We start from the raw sequence: 23611 nt of genomic DNA, 5'->3' as shown, positions 1-23611 counted from the left end.
CATGCACAATAAAAAGTTTGTGGAAAATTTACAAGTTTTGTCTTGTTTTCATTCCTGACAAACCACACGACTTTAAAGATTTTAGTCTTCATGGTTTATTTCATGATGTAATTCAGAAAAGACACAGCATGAAAACAATATGCAGAATGAATTAATTAACTGAGGCATAAATTAAAATGCAATATACTCAAATAGTTTCAATTATAAATACAAAATCCTATTATCATGGCACATTTCACTGTAAGTGGCAGATAAACTTTGATGAATAGAATACTAGTTTTGGATAACGCCCACCAAACCAGTGGTGCTAGATGCTGTTGAATAAGATTAAACTTGAGAAAACTGATCAGTCAAGAATCAGTTGACCTGTAAAACAATGTGTTTTAAAGCTTATTGAAGCTTGTTTCCATTATTAGAAAAATCTATTATTGTTATAATAGAAAAAAGAACTTATTCATGTTCAGGCAAAATAGACAAGTACTGTACATGTAAGAGATGCCACTATGTAACAAAGACTAGACTATACATCTTCAAACATGACAATTGTCCAGAGAGAAAGTAATGTAATCCACAATGACAAATGACAAATTCTGCCCCAAGTGCTATGAGACCAGCTGTCGTAGGAGTTTGGCCACCACCACAACATTAAGGCTGTTCCCTAGGACTTTGTACTGCTGCTTTGTGGGAACCTGTGCTGGAAATGCTGGAAAATACATAAAATGATTTTTTTTTAATGAAATAACACTAGTAACAGCAACAGTGTGGTAACAGGACAAGACAAAGCTACATTTTCTTTATAGCTTTGTCATGGGATTTGCTAACACTGAGAAACACAGAAAATCACCAGCCTTTATTGTAACAGGCTCACATGTTTTTGACTTACAGAAGCTTTGAGGGAATCCCATGAGGTTGGCAACTTCTCTTGGTGTAAAATAACGGAGCTTCAGTTTCAACAGCCGCTGGAGTTTGTCTTCTTCAGAGTGCTGATCCAGACCTCTAAACACACTCTGCATCTGCACAGCAGACAGAGCAACAGCCTTCAACACACACACACTTAAAAATGTAATGCTCAACAGGAACTGATCAAGGTGAGCTGGGATGGGTTCATTTAACAATTCTGTTAAACTTACCTCTGTTTCCTCGGAGCACTGCAGTACTGAGCCAGTTCCCTCCACGTACCGTCCATAGCTATGGAAACAACACATCAATACAGCATTACAAAGGGTTCATTTTAACACTGAGCCAACTACACAGAGAAACATTAGCAATGAGGAACACTATCAACCATCAAATCCCCCATTTACACTCTTGGGATGTTCAGATTAGGGTTAGACCTGTTTTAAGAGTTTTACACTAATGAGACAAATAACAAAGAGCAACTGATTTTTAAAAATCGGTCAAACAGTTTTGCTGTTTCATGTGGGTTTCATGTGTCTACCACATGTGTTTACCACACTGAATAACTAATATACATAATGACCAGGGCAGTTTTGGGATATTTCACTCTGGCTTGTCCTGCGACTTATATGTGTTAATTTACTGTTATTTTTTCAAGTAGTCACTAGCATTAGATGCCAGTCTTGACTCAAGTGGATATAATACTGGACCACTGAAAAAGTAAAAAGGCTTATTTAACTCCTAGTGTAACACAAGTGAAAATGCTGCCCAAAGAAAGAGCTATACTGCAGACTTCAAAATGCAGGTAATAAAGTCTGCAGCTGAAACAAAGTCTGGAGTGAGTGTTGTCACTCAGACAACCTGAGAGAGGAGGAGGAGACGCTGCTTCACCTTCTCCCCTGATGCTGGCGCAGTTGTTTAATGTTACTTGATACAGATGAATGAATTTCATAATGCACTTGTGCTTGATTTTATGCCCAGTCTACATTCTTCATAGGCTAATTTTTTATAATTAGTATAATCAGAAATGTTATTTTATGTTTTTTTCCGTTCATCGAGCTTGTCTTTGCTAAAAGTGCCTAATATTCAGGTGCGACTTATAGTCTGACAAATATTCTGAATGATGTGCTCAAGCAGTAAAGAAACTGTTCAGGCAATAATAATGATACAAGTGAAGATGGTAAAACTAAGACGAAGACAGTTATTGTACCTACCCTTTGGTAAAGCAGGTAGACCGTCTGCATGTGGGCTGGACAATGTCCATGAGGAGTGCGTATCGCAGCAGCGTTTTGGGAGGAAGGAGATAGAGTTCCATGTTTATTTCTGACTGTGGTTCCAGGTAGTCTTGGATCTGCCTGACAGACAAATCATTGTTTTGATTCTCTTTCCTCTGGGCATCCGTTGTTGTCTCAAGCTTATATAGGATGTGTCCCCTCTGAATTTCCTCTTCTGGCTGGCAGGTACCTGGGTTTGTAGGGGCCATAACGCTGGGCTGTTCAGAGGAGTCACTCTCACCATGACGTGAGAAGGCACCTAAAACCTAAGATTACATACAAAGGCCTTATATACTTATAAACCTGGTCTCCACCAGTTATTCTCACTTATTACATTTTGTTTTCTGCCTTCTTTTCTCAGTATTTGTGACTAATGCACCATTTCTACAGTAAAATACACAATGCTATTCATGTTGCTATTTTTCCATTACTTATATACATGGCCGAATGTAACAACTAGACCCTGAAATGCAGGTGTGGTTGACAGTGGAAGAGATCACAATGTTTCTTTGATACATGTCCTGACATGACGATCACTGTCAGCAAGGTTCACCTCTGAACTGGTCTGGATGCCAACATTTTCTGGGGAAATCTTAGCAAGCAGGTAATATCGCAGTCTTGAATTTGGGATCCCAACCTGGAGGAATGGATAAATGTAAGGGGGTAAAACATATCTTGGTAAGTTACTTATTGTAAGTTCCATACTACAGATGTCACACACTGAATGTTTCTTACACTTGTGGGTGAGACCATGATCTCCTCGAAAGTGTATCCACAATCCTTCAGTGTTTGCACCATAAGGTCCCTGTAGAGGGCAGATCAAATGAAATGTAAAGTAACATTATATATAAAAATGATAAGTAGATCAGCACTAGTCAGTCCTGATGAGGCCCTTGGAGGTCACAAAATGACCTGGTGCAGGACAGTAACAGCAACTGAAGCTGTCAAAACCACTGAAATCAAATCTTTATTTCAGTTCTCAACAGAGAGAAAGAGAAGAGCCAACTATATCAGGTTCTCAGTGCTGCATAATGCACTTGCTTTTCATATGTATATACAGTGGGTACGGAAAGTATTCAGACCCCTTTAAATTTTTCACTCTTTGTGTCATTGCAGCCATTTGCCAAAATCAAAAAAGTTCATTTTATTTCTCAATGTACACTCAGCACCCCATCTTGACAGAAAAAACCAGAAATGTAGAAATTTAATTTTTTTAAATTTATTAAAAAAGAAAAACTGAAATATCACATGGTCATAAGTATTCAGACCCTGTGCTCAGTATTGAGTAGAAGCACCCTTTTGCGCTAGTACAGCCATGAGTCTTCTTGGGAATGATGCAACAAGTGTTTCACACCTGGATTTGGGGATCCTCTGCCATTCTTCCTTGCAGATCCTCTCCAGTTCTGTCAGGTTGGATAGTGAACGTTGGTGAACAGCCATTTTCAGGTCTCTCCAGAGATGCTCAATTGGGTTTAGGTCAGGGCTCTGGCTGGGCCAGTCAAGTCACAGAGTTGTTCCGAAGCCACTCCTTTGTTATTTTAGCTGTGTGCTTAGGGTCATTGTCCTGTTGAAAGGTGAACCTTCGGCCCAGTCTGAGGTCCTGAGCACTCAGGAAGAGGTTTTCTTCCAGGATATCTCTGTACTTGGCTGCATTCATCTTTCCTTCCATTGCAACCAGTTGTCCTGTCCCTGCAGCTGAAAAACGACCCCCACAACATGATGCTCCCACCACCATGTTTCACTGTAGGGATTATATTGGGCAGGTGATGAGCAGTGCTTGGTTTTCTCCACACATACCGCTTAGAATTAACTCCAAAAAGTTCAGTCTTGGTCTCATCAGACCAGAGAATCTTATTTCTCATAGCCTGGGAGTCCTTCATGTGTTTTTTGGCAAACTCTATGCGGGCTTTCATGTGTCTTGCACCGAGGAGAGGCTTCTGTCGGGCCACTCTGCCATAAAGCCCCGACTGGTGGAGGGCTGCAGTGATAGTTGACTTTGTGGAACTTTCTCCCATCTCCCTACTGCATCTCTGGAGCTCAGCCACAGTGATCTTTGGGTTCTTCTTTACCTCTCTCACCAAGGCTCTTCTCCCACGATTGCTCAGTTTGGCTGGACGGCCAGGTCTAGGAAGAGTTCTGGTCGTCCCAAACTTTTTCCATTTGAGGATTATGGAGGCCACTGTGCTCTTAGGAACCTTGAGTGCTGCAGAAATTCTTTTGTAACCTTGGCCAGATCTGTGCCTTGCCACAGTTCTGTCTCTGAGCTCCTTGGGCAGTTCCTTCGACCTCATGATTCTCATTTGCTCTGACATGCACTGTGAGATGTAAGGTCTTATATAGACAGGTGTGTGCCTTTCCTAATCAAGTCCAATCAGTTTAATTAAACACTGCTGGACTCCAATGAAGGAGCAGAACCATCTCAAGGAGGATCAGAAGAAATGGACAGCATGTGAGTTAAATATGAGTGAAACTGCAAAGGGTCTGAATACTTATGACCATGTGATATTTCAGTTTTTCTTTTTTAATGAATTTGCCAAAATTTCTACATTTCTGTTTTTTTCTATCAAGATGGGGGGCTGAGTGTACATTAATGAGAAATAAAATGAACTTTTTTGATTTTGGCAAATGGCTGCAATGACACAAAGAGTGAAAAATTTAAAGGGGTCTGAATACTTTCCATACCCACTGTATGTCTGAGAACCCCAGAAACTGAATGAGTAAAACTTGATCTCAAGTGTCAGCAAAGAACTGCATGCTGACATGATGACCATTTAGGTCTTTCGATACACCCTTGCTGTCTCCATCATTACCTGGCAGAGGAGGTCTCAAAGCCTTTCACATTCTCTAGTAAGATGAAGGGGGGCAGCCTGCTCAGCCTGGCCACAGATATGCAAAGTGGGAAGAAAGAAAGAGACGGTTTATTAACAGAAATCATACTTGTAACATATCCAGCCATTTCTAAAGTCATGCCAAAAATCACATCTCATAGCTGTCCCACTTCCACAGTGCATTAATGTTCACTATAGAACACATTATAATAATGTGTCTGGAGAGATCACTGACTTGTGATCAGCAAAACAGAACAAAACAGAAACTGAAGTACTTTTTGAACAAAAATCCAAATGTTTCCATTTGTTGCTGTAGCAGCAGCATCAGAAGCAAAAGAAGGTTTGAGAGGGGGATAGTTGGAGTAAAGATTAGGTGGATGCCAAGAAAAGAATTACTTTAAACCTTTGCATTGTGTTACAAACTGTGCTCTCTACTGACACCTGTATGACAGCTGATGTAAAACAAAGGCTTGGCCAACAATTCAGCTCAGTAAAGCTGAGACTGACCAGGTAGAAAATGCTACAATATGTGGACTGAGCAGTTTTTTAAGCAAGAGTCACCTTATGTGAAAACATTTAACAAAACATAAAACACCCATCTGGATTTAAACTGGTGCCCTTGCAGCCAAAATGCATGTAGACCACTAGCCCATGTGGACAAGTCAGTTTTCCTTCATACTGGACAATAACCATTAAAGTACTGCATTGAAATGAATAAACTAATTACTTTGTAAAACTTAACAGTTGATACTGACAATTATTTTAGTGACCCAGTGAAGAGCAGGGAAGAAAAGTTATGTGATTGTGATCAACAAAGATAATTTGTGAAAAAAGTGTTTTTTACAAAGTTTCTTACATTCAGGCTGACAAGACAGCAATAAAAAGCAAAATCTGTAGATTTAAGACCTGGACCTTGGCAGAAGATCGAGGATGTAGAGGAAGCTCTTGGTTCTGGGGTCCTGGACGTCACCCTGACGTCCCATCCTGCACAGAGAGAAACAAAAAACAACTTTAAATGACAAATTGAATCCTAATAACTTTGGTCATCATCTGATTTTCACCATCAGGTTCATATTTCTCTTTTTATTCAGACTTGCATTTGGCAGGAAAGTGTCTATAATTGAACCAGTCAATAGGAAACGTGGACACAAAAAAATGGTCAACTTTCATTCATCACTTTTGGACGGTAAATCACATGGATAGAACATAGGCTACAGCATATCAACAAAGAATAAACAGAAACACTCCACAGAAATAGGTTTGTCTGACTGAGGGTCTACACTTCACTAAAACACAATGCTTACAATACATAAGACCTACCTTGTGAAAGGCTGGCAAGGAGGGCTCATCAAAATCATGTCAAAAGACAATTTGTTGAAGTCATCAAGGCTTATGCCCTAAAAAAAACAATAGATAAAAATTTGATTTTTTAAAATTATAGCATTGCAAAGATAAAATTTGGGGATTATCACCCCTGTGTGTATTTCAATTATGTCGGCCATTTCACTTGTCATACAGTCCACTAACTGAGCTGAACAGAGATGAATCACTGTTTCTGTTGAAAATGCATGAAGTTGTACCTAAACCCACCACTGTCACCCACCTCAATGGTCTTGTTCCAGAGGGGGGTGTCAGGGAAATTGTGCCTATACACCTGGTTGGCTGTGGTGTTTATGTCGATGGCGGCCACTACCTGGGCAGGTATGCCACTCTCTGGTGGAAGAAACAAGAAAAACAGATTAGAGACAGATGAAGATTTTCTAAAGATTCAACTAGTACTTCATTGCATTGGATGTTGATCTTTCCAGAAAACTTCAAATAAAGCTGTATTTTGTCACTCCTAAGAGTTTCCTTGACTGTCCCATTTATTTATGTTAGTAAATCAATACTAGAAAAACACTCCAATTACAGAAAAGGTCTACGAACATGATATATTTCAGGACTTTGATCTGCATCGTGGTGCCTTCATCAGTGGTTCCTCATAGAGATCACTCAGCGGTTTTTACTGAATCTACTATGAAGTTTTGGTCCCATGATAACAGGGGTACATATGTGATGAGATGATCTTGGTCCCATGATAACAGGGGTACATATGCGATGAGATGATCTTGGTCCCATGATAACAGGGGTACATATGCGATGAGATGATCTTGGTCCCATGATAACAGGGGTACATATGCGATGAGATGATCTTGGTCCCATGATAACAGGGGTAAATATGCGATGAGATGATCTTGGTCCCATGATAACAGGGGTACATATGCGATGAGATGATCTTGGTCCCATGATAACAGGGGTACATATGTGATGAGATGATCTTGGTCCCATGATAACAGGGGTACATATGTGATGAGATGATCTTGGTCCCATGATAACAGGGGTACATATGTGATGAGATGATCTTGGTCCCATGATAACAGGGGTACATATGCGATGAGATGATCTTGGTCCCATGATAACAGGGGTACATATGTGATGAGATGATCTTGGTCCCATGATAACAGGGGTACATATGTGATGAGATGATCTTGGTCCCATGATAACAGGGGTACATATGCGATGAGATGATCTTGGTCCCATGATAACAGGGGTAAATATGCGATGAGATGATCTTGGTCCCATGATAACAGGGGTACATATGCGATGAGATGATCTTGGTCCCATGATAACAGGGGTACATATGTGATGAGATGATCTTGGTCCCATGATAACAGGGGTACATATGTGATGAGATGATCTTGGTCCCATGATAACAGGGGTACATATGCGATGAGATGATCTTGGTCCCATGATAACAGGGGTACATATGCGATGAGATGATCTTGGTCCCATGATAACAGGGGTACATATGTGATGAGATGATCTTGGTCCCATGATAACAGGGGTACATATGTGATGAGATGATCTTGGTCCCATGATAACAGGGGTACATATGTGATGAGATGATCTTGGTCCCATGATAACAGGGGTACATATGCGATGAGATGATGTTAAATAGTGAGCTTGACCAACTTTCTGTCAACATTGTGCTGACCCTAGAAACAAATGTTCCAGAAATTCAATTTCCTGATTAACATTGAAGGAACAATCACTTGAACCTTATAGCCAATACTGTCATACATTCAGCAACTAGTTGGAGATTATTCCCAACATCAGGGATGATGGCTGTAGTGATGTTAAACTGGATGCAGACCATTGGATACTCAACTTTTCAGAAATATTGAAACACCAGGTGCCAAAACTCATGTGACAATCTCAAATGAAGGACAGGTTAATCCTTTTCTTAAAGACAAAGTGTCTGCTCATTTATGTGAAACTGTGGTTAGAAAACTGTGACAGAAGAGACAGCACGTCTGAAAGGGAGAACCGATCAACTCTGTTTTCATATTTCCAGACTGTGGGTGCAAAGTTACTGCTCCTGGCAAATATTTCCAGATAAATGCAGCTCTGGGTCATTGTCCCAGTGGTTTGTAAACAGATGTGTAGATCAGTAAGATTAATTGTGTATTTAAAAAAGAATTTTCACTGTAACTCTGCATAACCCTCTGATACACTCTGCACTTATATATTGTCCTAAAAAAGCTAATGAAATGAGCAAAACTTGAATATTTGACTGGAAACTTGAATTTAAAAGACGTGTGAAACCTGCTGAATTATATTTAATGTTTTAGTGTTTCTTAAGCATCTTCATTCTTTATGTCTAGAATTATACACAGAATTACATTATATCAGCCAAGTTACTGGCTGATATAACGCTCATCTTAAGGATGGTAGGATAGTCTGTTACAGAAATAATATTGGTGTCTGTTGGCGTCAAAGCGTAGCGGCGGCGTTAGCGCACCACCATGAACTGTGCTTGAAAAATCAATGTTTCCTCTCTGTCAGAGACGAACCGGCGCAGTTTTACGCACAATGACAAAGGACTAACAGTGTCCCGGTGCCTGCTGCTCGTTACCAGTCACGTATTGCACCAATGTAATAATGTATTTTTCATCTATAGTGTTGTCAGACCTAACTAATAATGAGCTCTGTCCTCTGGTCTTCACAGCAAATACATTGGAAATGGCTCGAGTGTTGGACCAGGACAGAGCAAAGTGAGTGATTATGATCGGTCGCTTGCCTTTGGTAGCCACGTCAGGCCAGGTGTGGAATAAACGCCACTCCTCTCAGCACAAAGTATTAACTCCTCCCCTAGGGACTATAAAAGTCCTGTAACTGGCTGCATCCTCACATAGAAAAAATGGACAGAAGTTTAACTGTGGCACTGCGCTGGACTGCGTCTACTGTTAATATGCGCCTCTACGTCTATCTTCGATACGTGCAGCCTTACAGGCTGTTTTTTTATATACGCGTTGACTTCAGAAATGCTGTGGTGTCCGGCAGGTTGATACTGATCTATGGAAACAGAGAAGCGTAACAAACTGTGCTGCCAGCGCCATCTACGATTGACAGACACAATGACTTTCACAGCCTCCTGTTCTACCATATGAAATATACGATCCTGTACAAAAAGATGAAGAATATACGATCAATTACAACGATATGAAAAAAAGATCCTTTATAAAAAGATGAAGAATATACGGTCAATTACAACGATATGGAAAAAAAGGATCCTTTATAAAAAGATGAAGAATATACGGTCAATTACAACGATATGGAAAAAAAGATCCTTTATAAAAAGATGAAGAATATACGGTCAATTACAACGATAATACGCGGAGCAGGACCAAAGTCAACGTACCTGCACTTACGCACATAATATAAATATGTGAGCTGTGGAGTTTCACTGCAGCGCTGTTGTCTGTCCTGTATGTGCTGGATACGTTTGAAGTGCAGCTACAAAACATCACAGCTGAGGTTGGTCTGTGCGAGTTACGGCAGGTCTGCAGCCACAGCGTCACAGTAAAACTCTTTGGACACACAGTGTCTCTGAGATACTGTCAAGATACGAACAAAAGCGAAACGCAAAGGAACCATCGAGGAACCACAACACGTGCGTATGTTGGCGTCCCACTGTAGCGGCGGCGTTAACGTATCATAGTGACAGACAATGAGACAAGCCATCCCACGGAAAACCTTTTCACGGCGTTCAAGCAGTCAGGACACCGCTTTTATGGCCTAAATACTTAAAACCCAATATGTGGATCAGCTGCCATGAGCAGCAGGCACGGGGACGTTGGCAGTCCTTGTGCGTAAAACTAGTCCGGTTCGTCTCTGACAACAGTAGAGGCGGAACATTAACAATTATTCGTGCACAGTAAAATACAGAGACCTGCGGCGTCAGGCTCGTTACTACTCACGTCAAACTAGTTTTTTTTTTCTTTTTTTATATTTACGTGTGTACGTGCAGGTAAGCACAAAATATTTTTAAAAAACTTCACTAGAGTATAACTGTAACTGGGTTCATCCTTCACTTTGTGAAGGCCAATCTCCGTATTAACTGATATTGTCTAAGATAAACTGAACAGTATTTGACGTATCCAAACTATGGACAGAATCAGAAGTTTTCCTGCAGCACTGCGCAGGACGCTGCTGTCTCTCCTGAATGTGCTGTGTAACTTTGAAGTAAGTCTACGATACGTGCAGCCTTACAGGCTGTTTTTTTATATACGCGTTGACTTCAGAAATGCTGTGGTGTCCGGCAGGTTGATGCTGATCTATGGAAACAGAGAAGCGTAACAAACTGTGCTGCCAGCGCCATCTACGATTGACAGACACAATGACTTTCACAGCCTCCTGTTCTACCATATGAAATATACGATCCTTTATAAAAAGATGGAGAATATCCGATCAATTACAACGATATGAAAAAAAATATCCTTCATAAAAAGATAGAGAATATTCGATCAATTACAACGATATGGAAAAAAAGATCCTTTATAAAAAGATGGAGAATATACGATCAATTACAACGATATGGAAAAAAAGATCCTTTATAAAAAGATGGAGAATATACGATCAATTACAACGATATGGAAAAAAAGATCCTTTATAAAAAGATGGAGAATATACGATCAATTACAACGATATGAAAAAAAATATCCTTCATAAAAAGATGGAGAATATACGATCAATTACAACGATATGGAAAAAAAGATCCTTTATAAAAAGATGAAGAATATACGGTCAATTACAACGATAATACGCGGAGCAGGACCGAAATCAACGTACCTGCACCTACACGTGTATCAACATGCGAGCTATGAAGTAACGTTATCGTTGCAACACTCCTCTCTGTCCTGGATACGTTTAAAGCTACAATACGTGTGTCTGAGATGACATGGTCACGTACGAAATGCAACGATATTAAACGTACACGATTATTCACAACGAGATGAAGAACATATGATCATTTAGGATGTAGATAAAACAGTCTACACGACTGTTTGATTTTCACGTCCCCGAGCAGCAGGCACCAGGACGTGGACTATCCTCTCACCGTGCGTAAAACTGTGCCGGTTCGTCTGTGACAACAGTAAAGACAGTAAACATTGACGATTATTCGTCCACAGTGAAACACTATGAGCAGGACCAAAGTCAACGTACCTGCACTTACGCACATAATATAAATATGTGAGCTGTGGAGTTTCACTGCAGCGCTGTTGTCTGTCCTGTATGTGCTGGATACGTTTGAAGTGCAGCTACAAAACATCACAGCTGAGGTTGGTCTGTGCGAGTTACGGCAGGTCTGCAGCCACAGCGTCACAGTAAAACTCTTTGGATACACAGTGTCTCAGATGATACTGTCAAGATACGAACAAAAGCGAAACGCAAAGGAGCCATCGAGGAACCACAAAACGTGCGTATGTTGGCGTCCCACTGTAGCGGCGGCGTTAACATATCATAGTGACAGACAATGAGACAAGCCATCCCACGGAAAAACTTTTCACGGCGTTCAAGCAGTCAGGACACCGCTTTTATGGCCTAAATACTTAAAACCCAATATGTGGATCAGCTGCCATGAGCAGCAGGCACGGGGACGTTGGCAGTCCTTGTGCGTAAAACTAGTCCGGTTCGTCTCTGACAACAGTAGAGGCGGAACATTAACAATTATTCGTGCACAGTAAAATACAGAGACCTGCGGCGTCAGGCTCGTTACTACTCACGTCAAACTATTTTTTTTCCCCTTTTTTTTATATTTACGTGTGTACGTGCAGGTAAGCACAAAATATTTAAAAAAAACTTCACTAGAGTATAAAAAGTCCTGTAACTGGGTTCATCCTTCACTTTGTGAAGGCCAATCTCCGTATTAACTGATATTGTCTAAGATAAACTGAACAGTATTTGACGTATCCAAACTATGGACAGAATCAGAAGTTTTCCTGCAGCACTGCGCAGGACGCTGCTGTCTCTCCTGAATGTGCTGTGTAACTTTGAAGTAAGTCTACGATACGTGCAGCCTTACAGGCTGTTTTTTTATATACGCGTTGACTTCAGAAATGCTGTGGTGTCCGGCAGGTTGATGCTGATCTATGGAAACAGAGAAGCGTAACAAGCTGTAATGCCAGCGCCATCTACGATTGACAGACACAATGACTTTCACAGCCTCCTGTTCTACCATATGAAATATACGATCCTTTATAAAAAGATGGAGAATATCCGATCAATTACAACGATATGAAAAAAAAAGATCCTTTATAAAAAGATGGAGAATACACGATCAATTACAACGATATGGAAAAAAAGATCCTTTATAAAAAGATGAAGAATATACGATCAATTACAACGATATGGAAAAAAAGATCCTTTATAAAAAGATGGAGAATATACGATCAATTACAACGATATGGAAAAAAAGATCCTTCATAAAAAGATGGAGAATATACGATCAATTACAACGATATGGAAAAAAATATCCTTCATAAAAAGATGGAGAATATGCGATCAATTACAACGATATGAAAAAAAAAGATCCTTTATAAAAAGATGGAGAATATACGATCAATTACAACGATATGGAAAAAAAGATCCTTTATAAAAAGATGAAGAATATACGGTCAATTACAACGATAATACGCGGAGCAGGACCGAAATCAACGTACCTGCACCTACACGTGTATCAACATGCGAGCTATGAAGTAACGTTATCGTTGCAACACTCCTCTCTGTCCTGGATACGTTTAAAGCTACAATACGTGTGTCTGAGATGACATGGTCACGTACGAAATGCAACGATATTAAACGTACACGATTATTCACAACGAGATGAAGAACATATGATCATTTAGGATGTAGATAAAACAGTCTACACGACTGTTTGATTTTCACGTCCCCGAGCAGCAGGCACCAGGACGTGGACTATCCTCTCACCGTGCGTAAAACTGTGCCGGTTCGTCTGTGACAACAGTAAAGACAGTAAACATTGACGATTATTCGTCCACAGTGAAACACTATGAGCAGGACCAAAGTCAACGTACCTGCACTTACGCACATAATATAAATATTTGAGCTGTGGAGTTTCACTGCAGCGCTGTTGTCTGTCCTGTATGTGCTGGATACGTTTGAAGTGCAGCTACAAAACATCACAGCTGAGGTTGGTCTGTGCGAGTTACGGCAGGTCTGCAGCCACAGCGTCACAGTAAAACTCTTTGGATACACAGTGTCTCAGATGATACTGTCAAGATACGAACAAAAGCGAAACGCAAAGGAGCCATCGAGGAACCACAAAACGTGCGTATGTTGGCGTCCCACTGTAGCGGCGGCGTTAACATATCATAGTGACAGACAATGAGACAAGCCATCCCACGGAAAAACTTTTCACGGCGTTCAAGCAGTCAGGACACCGCTTTTATGGCCTAAATACTTAAAACCCAATATGTGGATCAGCTGCCATGAGCAGCAGGCACGGGGACGTTGGCAGTCCTTGTGCGTAAAACTAGTCCGGTTCGTCTCTGACAACAGTAGAGGCGGAACATTAACAATTATTCGTGCACAGTAAAATACAGAGACCTGCGGCGTCAGGCTCGTTACTACTCACTTCAAACTATTTTTTTTCCCCTTTTTTTTATATTTTCGTGTGTACGTGCAGGTAAGCACAAAATATTTTAAAAAAACTTCACTAGAGTATAAAAAGTCCTGTAACTGGGTTCATCCTTCACTTTGTGAAGGCCAATCTCCGTATTAACTGATATTGTCTAAGATAAACTGAACAGTATTTGACGTATCCAAACTATGGACAGAATCAGAAGTTTTACTGCAGCACTGCGCAGGACGCTGCTGTCTCTCCTGAATGTGCTGTGTAACTTTGAAGTAAGTCTACGATACGTGCAGCCTTACAGGCTGTTTTTTTATATACGCGTTGACTTCAGAAATGCTGTGGTGTCCGGCAGGTTGATGCTGATCTATGGAAACAGAGAAGCGTAACAAAATGTGCTGCCAGCGCCATCTACGATTGACAGACACAATGACTTTCACAGCCTCCTGTTCTACCATATGAAATATACGATCCTGTACAAAAAGATGAAGAATATACGATCAATTACAACGATATGAAAAAAAAGATCCTTTCTAAAAAGTTGAAGAATATACGATCAATTACAACGATATGAAAAAAAAGATCCTTTCTAAAAAGTTGAAGAATATACGATCAATTACAACGATATGAAAAAAAAGATCCTTTCTAAAAAGTTGAAGAATATACGATCAATTACAACGATATGAAAAAAAAGATCCTTTCTAAAAAGTTGAAGAATATACGATCAAATACAACGATATGAAAAAAAGATCCTTTCTAAAAAGTTGAAGAATATACGATCAATTACAACGATATGAAAAAAAAGATCCTTTCTAAAAAGTTGAAGAATATACGATCAATTACAACGATATGAAAAAAAAGATCCTTTCTAAAAAGTTGAAGAATATACGATCAATTACAACGATATGAAAAAAAGATCCTTTCCAAAAAGTTGAAGAATATATGATCAATTACAACGATATGAAAAAAACGATCCTGTACAAAAAGATGACGAATATACGATAAATTACAACGATATGAAATATATACGATTAATTAGGATACAGATAAAACAGACTATATGACTGTTCATCCTTTTAAGGAGCAGCAGGCACCAGGACGTGGAAAATCCTCTCACTGTGCGTAAAACTGTGCCGGTTCGTCTGTGACAACAGTAAAGATGAAAAATGGACGATTATTCCTGCACAGTGAAACAGTATGAGCAGGACCAAAGTCAACGTACCTGCACTTACGCACATAATATAAATATGTGAGCTGTGGAGTTTCACTGCAGCGCTGTTGTCTGTCCTGTATGTGCTGGATACGTTTGAAGTGCAGCTACAAAACATCACAGCTGAGGTTGGTCTGTGCGAATTACGGCAGATCTGCAGCCACAGCGTCACAGTAAAACTCTTTGGATACACAGTGTCTCTGAGATGATACTGTCAAGATCCATGCACAATAAAAAGTTTATGGAAAATATACAAGTTTTGTCTTGTTTTCATTCCTGACAAACCACACGTTTAGTTGAGTTTTTCCGTATTTACTTGGCAGCACGATGGTTTGACGGACAATAAAGAGCCAGTGAAGGTGTCTGTGTTGTCTTAATACCTGTCGGGTTTATCTCTGATCTGTTCTGATCACCGGGGAAAATGTTTTTGTAAAGAGCGACAACAATGTTTCAAGCTGTCAGACAGTCACTTTTCGTGCACACTAAAATACGCTGAGCAGGACCGAAATCAACGTACCTGCACCTACACGTGTATCAACATGCGAGCTATGAAGTAACGTTATCATTGCAACACTCCTCTCTGTCCTGGATACGTTTAAAGCTACAATACGTGTGTCTGAGATGACATGGTCACGTACGAAATGCAACGATATTAAACGTACACGATTATTCACAACGAGATGAAGAACATATGATCATTTAGGATGTAGATAAAACAGTCTACACGACTGTTTGATTTTCACGTCCCCGAGCAGCAGGCACCAGGACGTGGACTATCCTCTCACCGTGCGTAAAACTGTGCCGGTTCGTCTGTGACAACAGTAAAGACAGTAAACATTGACGATTATTCGTCCACAGTGAAACACTATGAGCAGGACCAAAGTCAACGTACCTGCACTTACGCACATAATATAAATATGTGAGCTGTGGAGTTTCACTGCAGCGCTGTTGTCTGTCCTGTATGTGCTGGATACGTTTGAAGTGCAGCTACAAAACATCACAGCTGAGGTTGGTCTGTGCGAGTTACGGCAGGTCTGCAGCCACAGCGTCACAGTAAAACTCTTTGGATACACAGTGTCTCAGATGATACTGTCAAGATACGAACAAAAGCGAAACGCAAAGGAACCATCGAGGAACCACAACACGTGCGTATGTTGGCGTCCCACTGTAGCGGCGGCGTTAACATATCATAGTGACAGACAATGAGACAAGCCATCCCACGGAAAACCTTTTCACGGCGTTCAAGCAGTCAGGACACCGCTTTTATGGCCTAAATACTTAAAACCCAATATGTGGATCAGCTGCCATGAGCAGCAGGCACGGGGACGTTGGCAGTCCTTGTGCGTAAAACTAGTCCGGTTCGTCTCTGACAACAGTAGAGGCGGAACATTAACAATTATTCGTGCGCAGTAAAATACAGAGACCTGCGGCGTCAGGCTCGTTACTACTCACGTCAAACTAGTTTTTTTTTTTTAATTTTTTTTTTTTATTATTATTTTTACGTGTGTACATGCAGGTAAGCACAAAATATTTTTAAAAAACTCCACTAGAGTATAAAAAGTCCTGTAACTGGGTTCATCCTTCACTTTGTGAAGGCCAATCTCCGTATTAACTGATATTGTCTAAGATAAACTGAACAGTATTTGACGTATCCAAACTATGGACAGAATCAGAAGTTTTCCTGCAGCACTGCGCAGGACGCTGCTGTCTCTCCTGAATGTGCTGTGTAACTTTGAAGTAAGTCTACGATACGTGCAGCCTTACAGGCTGTTTTTTTATATACGCGTTGACTTCAGAAATGCTGTGGTGTCCGGCAGGTTGATGCTGATCTATGGAAACAGAGAAGCGTAACAAACTGTGCTGCCAGCGCCATCTACGATTGACAGACACAATGACTTTCACAGCCTCCTGTTCTACCATATGAAATATACGATCCTGTACAAAAAGATGAAGAATATACGATCAATTACAACGATATGAAATATATACGATTACTTAGGATACAGATAAAACAGACTATATGACTGTTCATCCTTTTAAGGAGCAGCAGGCACCAGGACGTGGAAAATCCTCTCACTGTGCGTAAAACTGTGCCGGTTCGTCTGTGACAACAGTAAAGATGAAAAATGGACGATTATTCCTGCACAGTGAAACACTATGAGCAGGACCAAAGTCAACGTACCTGCACTTACGCACATAATATAAATATTTGAGCTGTGGAGTTTCACTGCAGCGCCGTTGTCTGTCCTGTATGTGCTGGATACGTTTGAAGTGCAGCTACAAAACATCACAGCTGAGGTTGGTCTGTGCGAATTACGGCAGATCTGCAGCCACAGCGTCACAGTAAAACTCTTTGGATACACAGTGTCTCTGAGATGATACTGTCAAGATCCATGCACAATAAAAAGTTTATGGAAAATATACAAGTTTTGTCTTGTTTTCATTCCTGACAAACCACACGTTTAGTTGAGTTTTTCCGTATTTACTTGGCAGCACGATGGTTTGACGGACAATAAAGAGCCAGTGAAGGTGTCTGTGTTGTCTTAATACCTGTCGGGTTTATCTCTGATCTGTTCTGATCACCGGGGAAAATGTTTTTGTAAAGAGCGACAACAATGTTTCAAGCTGTCAGACAGTCACTTTTCGTGCACACTAAAATACGCTGAGCAGGACCGAAATCAACGTACCTGCACCTACACGTGTATCAACATGCGAGCTATGAAGTAACGTTATCATTGCAACACTCCTCTCTGTCCTGGATACGTTTAAAGCTACAATACGTGTGTCTGAGATGACATGGTCACGTACGAAATGCAACGATATTAAACGTACACGATTATTCACAACGAGATGAAGAACATATGATCATTTAGGATGTAGATAAAACAGTCTACACGACTGTTTGATTTTCACGTCCCCGAGCAGCAGGCACCAGGACGTGGACTATCCTCTCATCGTGCGTAAAACTGTGCCGGTTCGTCTGTGACAACAGTAAAGACAGTAAACATTGACGATTATTCGTCCACAGTGAAACACTATGAGCAGGACCAAAGTCAACGTACCTGCACTTACGCACATAATATAAATATGTGAGCTGTGGAGTTTCACTGCAGCGCTGTTGTCTGTCCTGTATGTGCTGGATACGTTTGAAGTGCAGCTACAAAACATCACAGCTGAGGTTGGTCTGTGCGAGTTACGGCAGGTCTGCAGCCACAGCGTCACAGTAAAACTCTTTGGATACACAGTGTCTCTGAGATGATACTGTCAAGATACGAACAAAAGCGAAACGCAAAGGAACCATCGAGGAACCACAACACGTGTGTATGTTGGCGTCCCACTGTAGCGGCGGCGTTAACGTATCATAGTGATAGGCAATGAGACAAGCCATCCCACGTGAAACCTTTTCACGGCGTTCAAGCAGTCAGGACACCGCTTTTATGGCCTAAATACTTAAAACCCAATATGTGGATCAGCTGCCATGAGCAGCAGGCACGGGGACGTTGGCAGTCCTTGTGCGTAAAACTAGTCCGGTTCGTCTCTGACAACAGTAGAGGCGGAACATTAACAATTATTCGTGCACAGTAAAATACAGAGACCTGCGGCGTCAGGCTCGTTACTACTCACGTCAAACTATTTTTTTTTTCTTTTTTTTATATTTACGTGTGTACGTGCAGGTAAGCACAAAATATTTTTAAAAAACTTCACTAGAGTATAAAAAGTCCTGTAACTGGGTTCATCCTTCACTTTGTGAAGGCCAATCTCCGTATTAACTGATATTGTCTAAGATAAACTGAACAGTATTTGACGTATCCAAACTATGGACAGAATCAGAAGTTTTCCTGCAGCACTGCGCAGGACGCTGCTGTCTCTCCTGAATGTGCTGTGTAACTTTGAAGTAAGTCTACGATACGTGCAGCCTTACAGGCTGTTTTTTTATACACACCTTGACATCAGAAATGCTGTGGTGTCCGGCAGGTTGATGCTGATCTATGGAAACAGAGAAGCGTAACAAACTGTGCTGCCAGCGCCATCTACGATTGACAGACACAATGACTTTTATAGCCTCCTGTTCTACCATATGAAATATACGATCCTTTATAAAAAGATGAAGAATATACGATCAATTACAACGATATGAAAAAAAGATCCTTTATAAAAAGATGAAGAATATACGATCAATTACAACGATATGGAAAAAAAGATCCTTTATAAAAAGTTGAAGAATATACGATCAATTACAACGATATGAAAAAAAGATCCTTTCTAAAAAGTTGAATATACGATCAATTACAACGATATGGAAAAAAAGATCCTTTATAAAGAGATGAAGAATATACGAGCAATTACAACGATATGAAAAAAAGATCCTTTATAAAAAGATGAAGAATATACGATCAATTACAACAATATGAAATATATACGATTATTTAGGATACAGATAAAACAGACTATATGACTGTTCATCCTTCTAAGGAGCAGCAGGCACCAGGACGTGGACTATCCTCTCACCGTGCGTAAAACTGCGCCGGTTCGTCTGTGACAACAGTAAAGATGAAACATTGACGATTATTCGTCCACAGTGAAGTACTGTACGTTAGCCTACTACACACGACATATTCTTTTTTAATCTATGTGCGTAACCACATGCAGGTAAGCACAAAGTATTTTTAAAAAAGTTTGGACAGTCCTCTGGAAATAAACTCCTCCCCTAGAGCCTAAAGTATAAAAGTCCTGTAACTGGCTGCATCCTCACTTAAAAAAAAATGCAAACTGTGGTATTGAGCTGGAGAGCGTATATTCTTAATATGCGCCTCTACGTCTATCTTCGATACGTGCAGCCTTACAGGCTGTTTTTTTATATACGCGTTGACTTCAGAAATGCTGTGGTGTCCGGCAGGTTGATGCTGATCTATGGAAACAGAGAAGCGTAACAAAATGTGCTGCCAGCGCCATCTACGATTGACAGACACAATGACTTTCACAGCCTCCTGTTCTACCATATGAAATATACGATCCTTTACAAAAAGATGAAGAATATACGATCAATTACAACGATATGAAAAAAAAGATCCTTTATAAAAAGATGCAGAATATACGGTCAATTACAACGATATGGAAAAAAAGATCCTTTATAAAAAGATGAAGAATATACGATCAATTACAACAATATGAAATATATACGATTATTTAGGATACAGATAAAACAGACTATATGACTGTTCATCCTTCTAAGGAGCAGCAGGCACCAGGACGTGGACTATCCTCTCATCGTGCGTAAAACTGTGCCGGTTCGTCTGTGACAACAGTAAAGACAGTAAACATTGACGATTATTCGTCCACAGTGAAACACTATGAGCAGGACCAAAGTCAACGTACCTGCACTTATGCACATAATATAAATATGTGAGCTGTGGAGTTTCACTGCAGCGCTGTTGTCTGTCCTGTATGTGCTGGATACGTTTGAAGTGCAGCTACAAAACATCACAGCTGAGGTTGGTCTGTGCGACCCTGTGCAGTTATATAGACAGGTGTGTGCCTTTCCTAATCAAGTCCAATCAGTTTAATTAAACACAGCTGGACTCCAATGAAGGAGCAGAACCATCTCAAGGAGGATCAGAAGAAATGGACAGCATGTGAGTTAAATATGAGTGTCACTGCACAGGGTCTGAATACTTATGACCATGTGATATTTCAGTTTTTCTTTTTTAATAAATTTGCAAAAATTTCTACATTTCTGTTTTTTTCTGTCAAGATGGGGTGCTGAGTGTACATTAATGAGAAATAAAATGAACTTTTTTGATTTTGGCAAATGGCTGCAATGGCACAAAGAGTGAAAAATTTAAAGGGGTCTGATAACTTTCCGTACCCACTGTATGTCAGGTGGGAAACTGCATCTGAAATAATTTGTATCCCCCCTGTAACTTTAGCGAAGGAATAGTGAAGGAAAGTTGTCCAAAATCTCCAGTGTTATGAAGCATGATCAGAAATGTGTAAAGAATAACATTCAGGATGTTTGAGTATCATTTGACATCATGGAGGGGGGATACAATTTATTTCAGGTGGGAAACTGCAACTGAAATAATTTGTATCCCCCTGTAACATCATATTATACAATAACATGATCGTTGTGATCATTCAGAGTAATTCATAACAGTATCCAAAACTAGACCTCAATTTATTTTGCAATTAAAAGTCGGTTATACAAACAATTGTTGTTGACAATATGATGTGTTTATTGTAGGCTTGTTTACACTTCCTGTCGAACTCGATTTTATTGTAGCTGTTTTACGTGCAGGCTATTTGATTCAGTATATTGTATTGAAAGAAATATCAGATCACAACGTGTTTGAATGAAGCTTCCAAACAGTGACCTAACAATCTCAGTGCATTGGAGAAGCTCGACAAACGTAAAATAGGCTACAGCCTGACATAACACTGACAATGGCTAGAATAACTTTCGACAGAAAGATAAACAAATTAAAAGACACATTAGAAAACATCGTGCAGAAAAAGAATTATATTCAATACGATGACTAAAGAATCCAAGTGTTACTGTTTTTTCGTTAGCTTAGCTAAAATTCAAGCCTAACAACCCAGGTCCACCTTCATTCTGAATGAATGCGCGCTCCCGCGGCAGGGGATACAATTCTTGTCGGGGATAACTACTTTGGCACGACACCGGCGTTACAGGGATCAGACGTTTGTGCGTCACCATGACAGCGACTGGTTCTCTTCCTACTTCACAACGGCTGCGTAACCACGAGCAACCACCGACGCGCTCGGCTGAGGGTCTCTAGTTAAACCGGGTACAGGTTTGTTTAAAACTCCTACCCACGCTGTTCTCGGGCCACACTACGGGAATACTGGGAAGGAAATCGCCGCCCAGCAAGGAAACTGGTTGAACCGAAACACCGGTGTGATTTTTGATGTGCATGTTAGTTGGCTCCAATGAAAAACAACCTATCGGAAGGGTTTTCATACAGCTTAGAAAACCCAGAGAAATAAAACATGCATGTCCAGTATCTACCAACGACAAACCCACCTTTCAAAGCGTAATGCATCCCTCCTATCCCACTGTAAAGCTCGAGCACTCGCAGAGCCTCCATCACACATGTCAACCTCACTGTTTATGCTACTTCTTCTTCTTCTTCTGCTTCTTCTTCTTCTTCTTCTAGTGGTATTCAGCTAGAGTGCGCTACCGCCACCTGCTGGACTGGAATATGGACAATCACTGAGTCCAAGAAAAATTATAATTCTATCACTCACTCACATTTCTTTAATAAATCTAATATTTTTTACTTCCTAATATATGCTCTATAGATGAGCTATTAATTTAAAACTTATTTCTAGTTGCATTTTTTCTCTTTGTTCCTTAGAAGCTTCACACCTTAATATAATATGTAACTTTAAAATATTTGTCATTTTATATCCTCCACAATGTTGAGCTCTCATTCTCTGCACAATTATCATTATTATTCTCACAATATTATGTATTTCAGTAATATATTTCCAGATACTGTTTGGTCCTGATTGATTTAGCTGTGTCCATTTTGGACATGTTGACTCTGTTTTGTAGGACTTCTGCAGAACATCCCCACAGTCTGTTACAGGCACAGTTTGCTCATGTTGTAAAACTAGCAGCTTCTTTGATTCTCTCATAGTTTTTATATTTTATGTAGAACAAAAAGTAATTCATGAGTGTGTTGAGTGGGAATCTTCAGAGATAACCTTGTGGCATGATGGACTGTAATCATGTTTTGTACCAGTGGAGGTCCCCACACACCAAATAACCACCTCAGGTTTTGGTTGTTTTCTAAATGTAATTTCGGCATTTGAAGATTGAACTTGAAAGCTTATTATAAAAGTATTATAAAAGCATGTTATAATAAAATTATAGTACTAGGAACACAATTTGACTTATTTTTCTTCTTCTCCTTTCTTTATTTTCCAGCAAATTGAAAGTGAATCAGTGAACTTATGTATTTATCCATGACTATATGAGCTGTACTGTGCCAAAAAGCAGATTCATTGTTTTTGCAATTCATTTTCAATTTGTTTATTTAGCACTTACAGCTTTTATCTTTCAAACCGTTCCCACATCCTGTCTGTCCCTTTCTATTCCCTGCTCCTTCTTAATGTGGTAAACAATAACCCATGTAATTAATGTCCAAAGAAACAATGTGACACAAAATAACCAAAAATAAAAACAGGCATAAAAAAAAAATCACTAGAGACTCATGGCATTGTGTCAAAGGTGTGGGTGGGTACATTTGACCATGGCCAATACATGGCTTAGCCACAGTGGAACAGTAGGTTGTGTCATTGTTTGACCTGGGTGACTTCTTATCCTGAAAAGAGCAGGTGTTTCACAAACTGTAAAATGTCTGACCATGTCTCGTTGAATGTGTCGTCCCATTATGAAATTGAG

The 23611-nt window shown here is 40.1% G+C and overlaps 1 protein-coding gene across 10 annotated transcripts; it reads right to left on the bottom strand.

Moving 5' to 3' along the window:
- Positions 1–248: 248 nt before the first annotated feature.
- Positions 249–22337, bottom strand: LOC113121702 (tRNA (cytosine(38)-C(5))-methyltransferase-like). Of its 10 annotated transcripts, none has more exons than XM_026292422.1 (11): positions 22226–22337; positions 6603–6712; positions 6320–6396; positions 5912–5983; positions 4982–5047; positions 2907–2976; positions 2725–2808; positions 2112–2437; positions 1131–1188; positions 884–1013; positions 249–703 (listed from the first exon to the last, which is right to left on the bottom strand). In XM_026292422.1, exons 1-11 carry the CDS (start codon positions 22287–22289, stop codon positions 603–605), a joined length of 1158 nt encoding a protein of 385 aa, XP_026148207.1. In that variant the 5' UTR covers positions 22290–22337; the 3' UTR covers positions 249–602. The 10 variants fall into 10 exon arrangements, 7 of the variants coding, with proteins under 7 accessions (XP_026148207.1, XP_026148206.1, XP_026148205.1 ...); XM_026292421.2 differs by lacking the exon at positions 22226–22337 and adding an exon at positions 17366–18113; XM_026292420.2 differs by lacking the exon at positions 22226–22337 and adding an exon at positions 13417–14498.
- Positions 22338–23611: the final 1274 nt, after the last annotated feature.

Source organism: Mastacembelus armatus, chromosome 20 (genome assembly GCF_900324485.2).
Source record: "Mastacembelus armatus chromosome 20, fMasArm1.2, whole genome shotgun sequence".
Classification (NCBI taxonomy): Eukaryota; Metazoa; Chordata; class Actinopteri; order Synbranchiformes; family Mastacembelidae; genus Mastacembelus; species Mastacembelus armatus.
The sequence above is the reverse complement of the archived record's forward strand: the minus strand, read 5'-3'. Positions and strand labels throughout refer to the sequence as shown.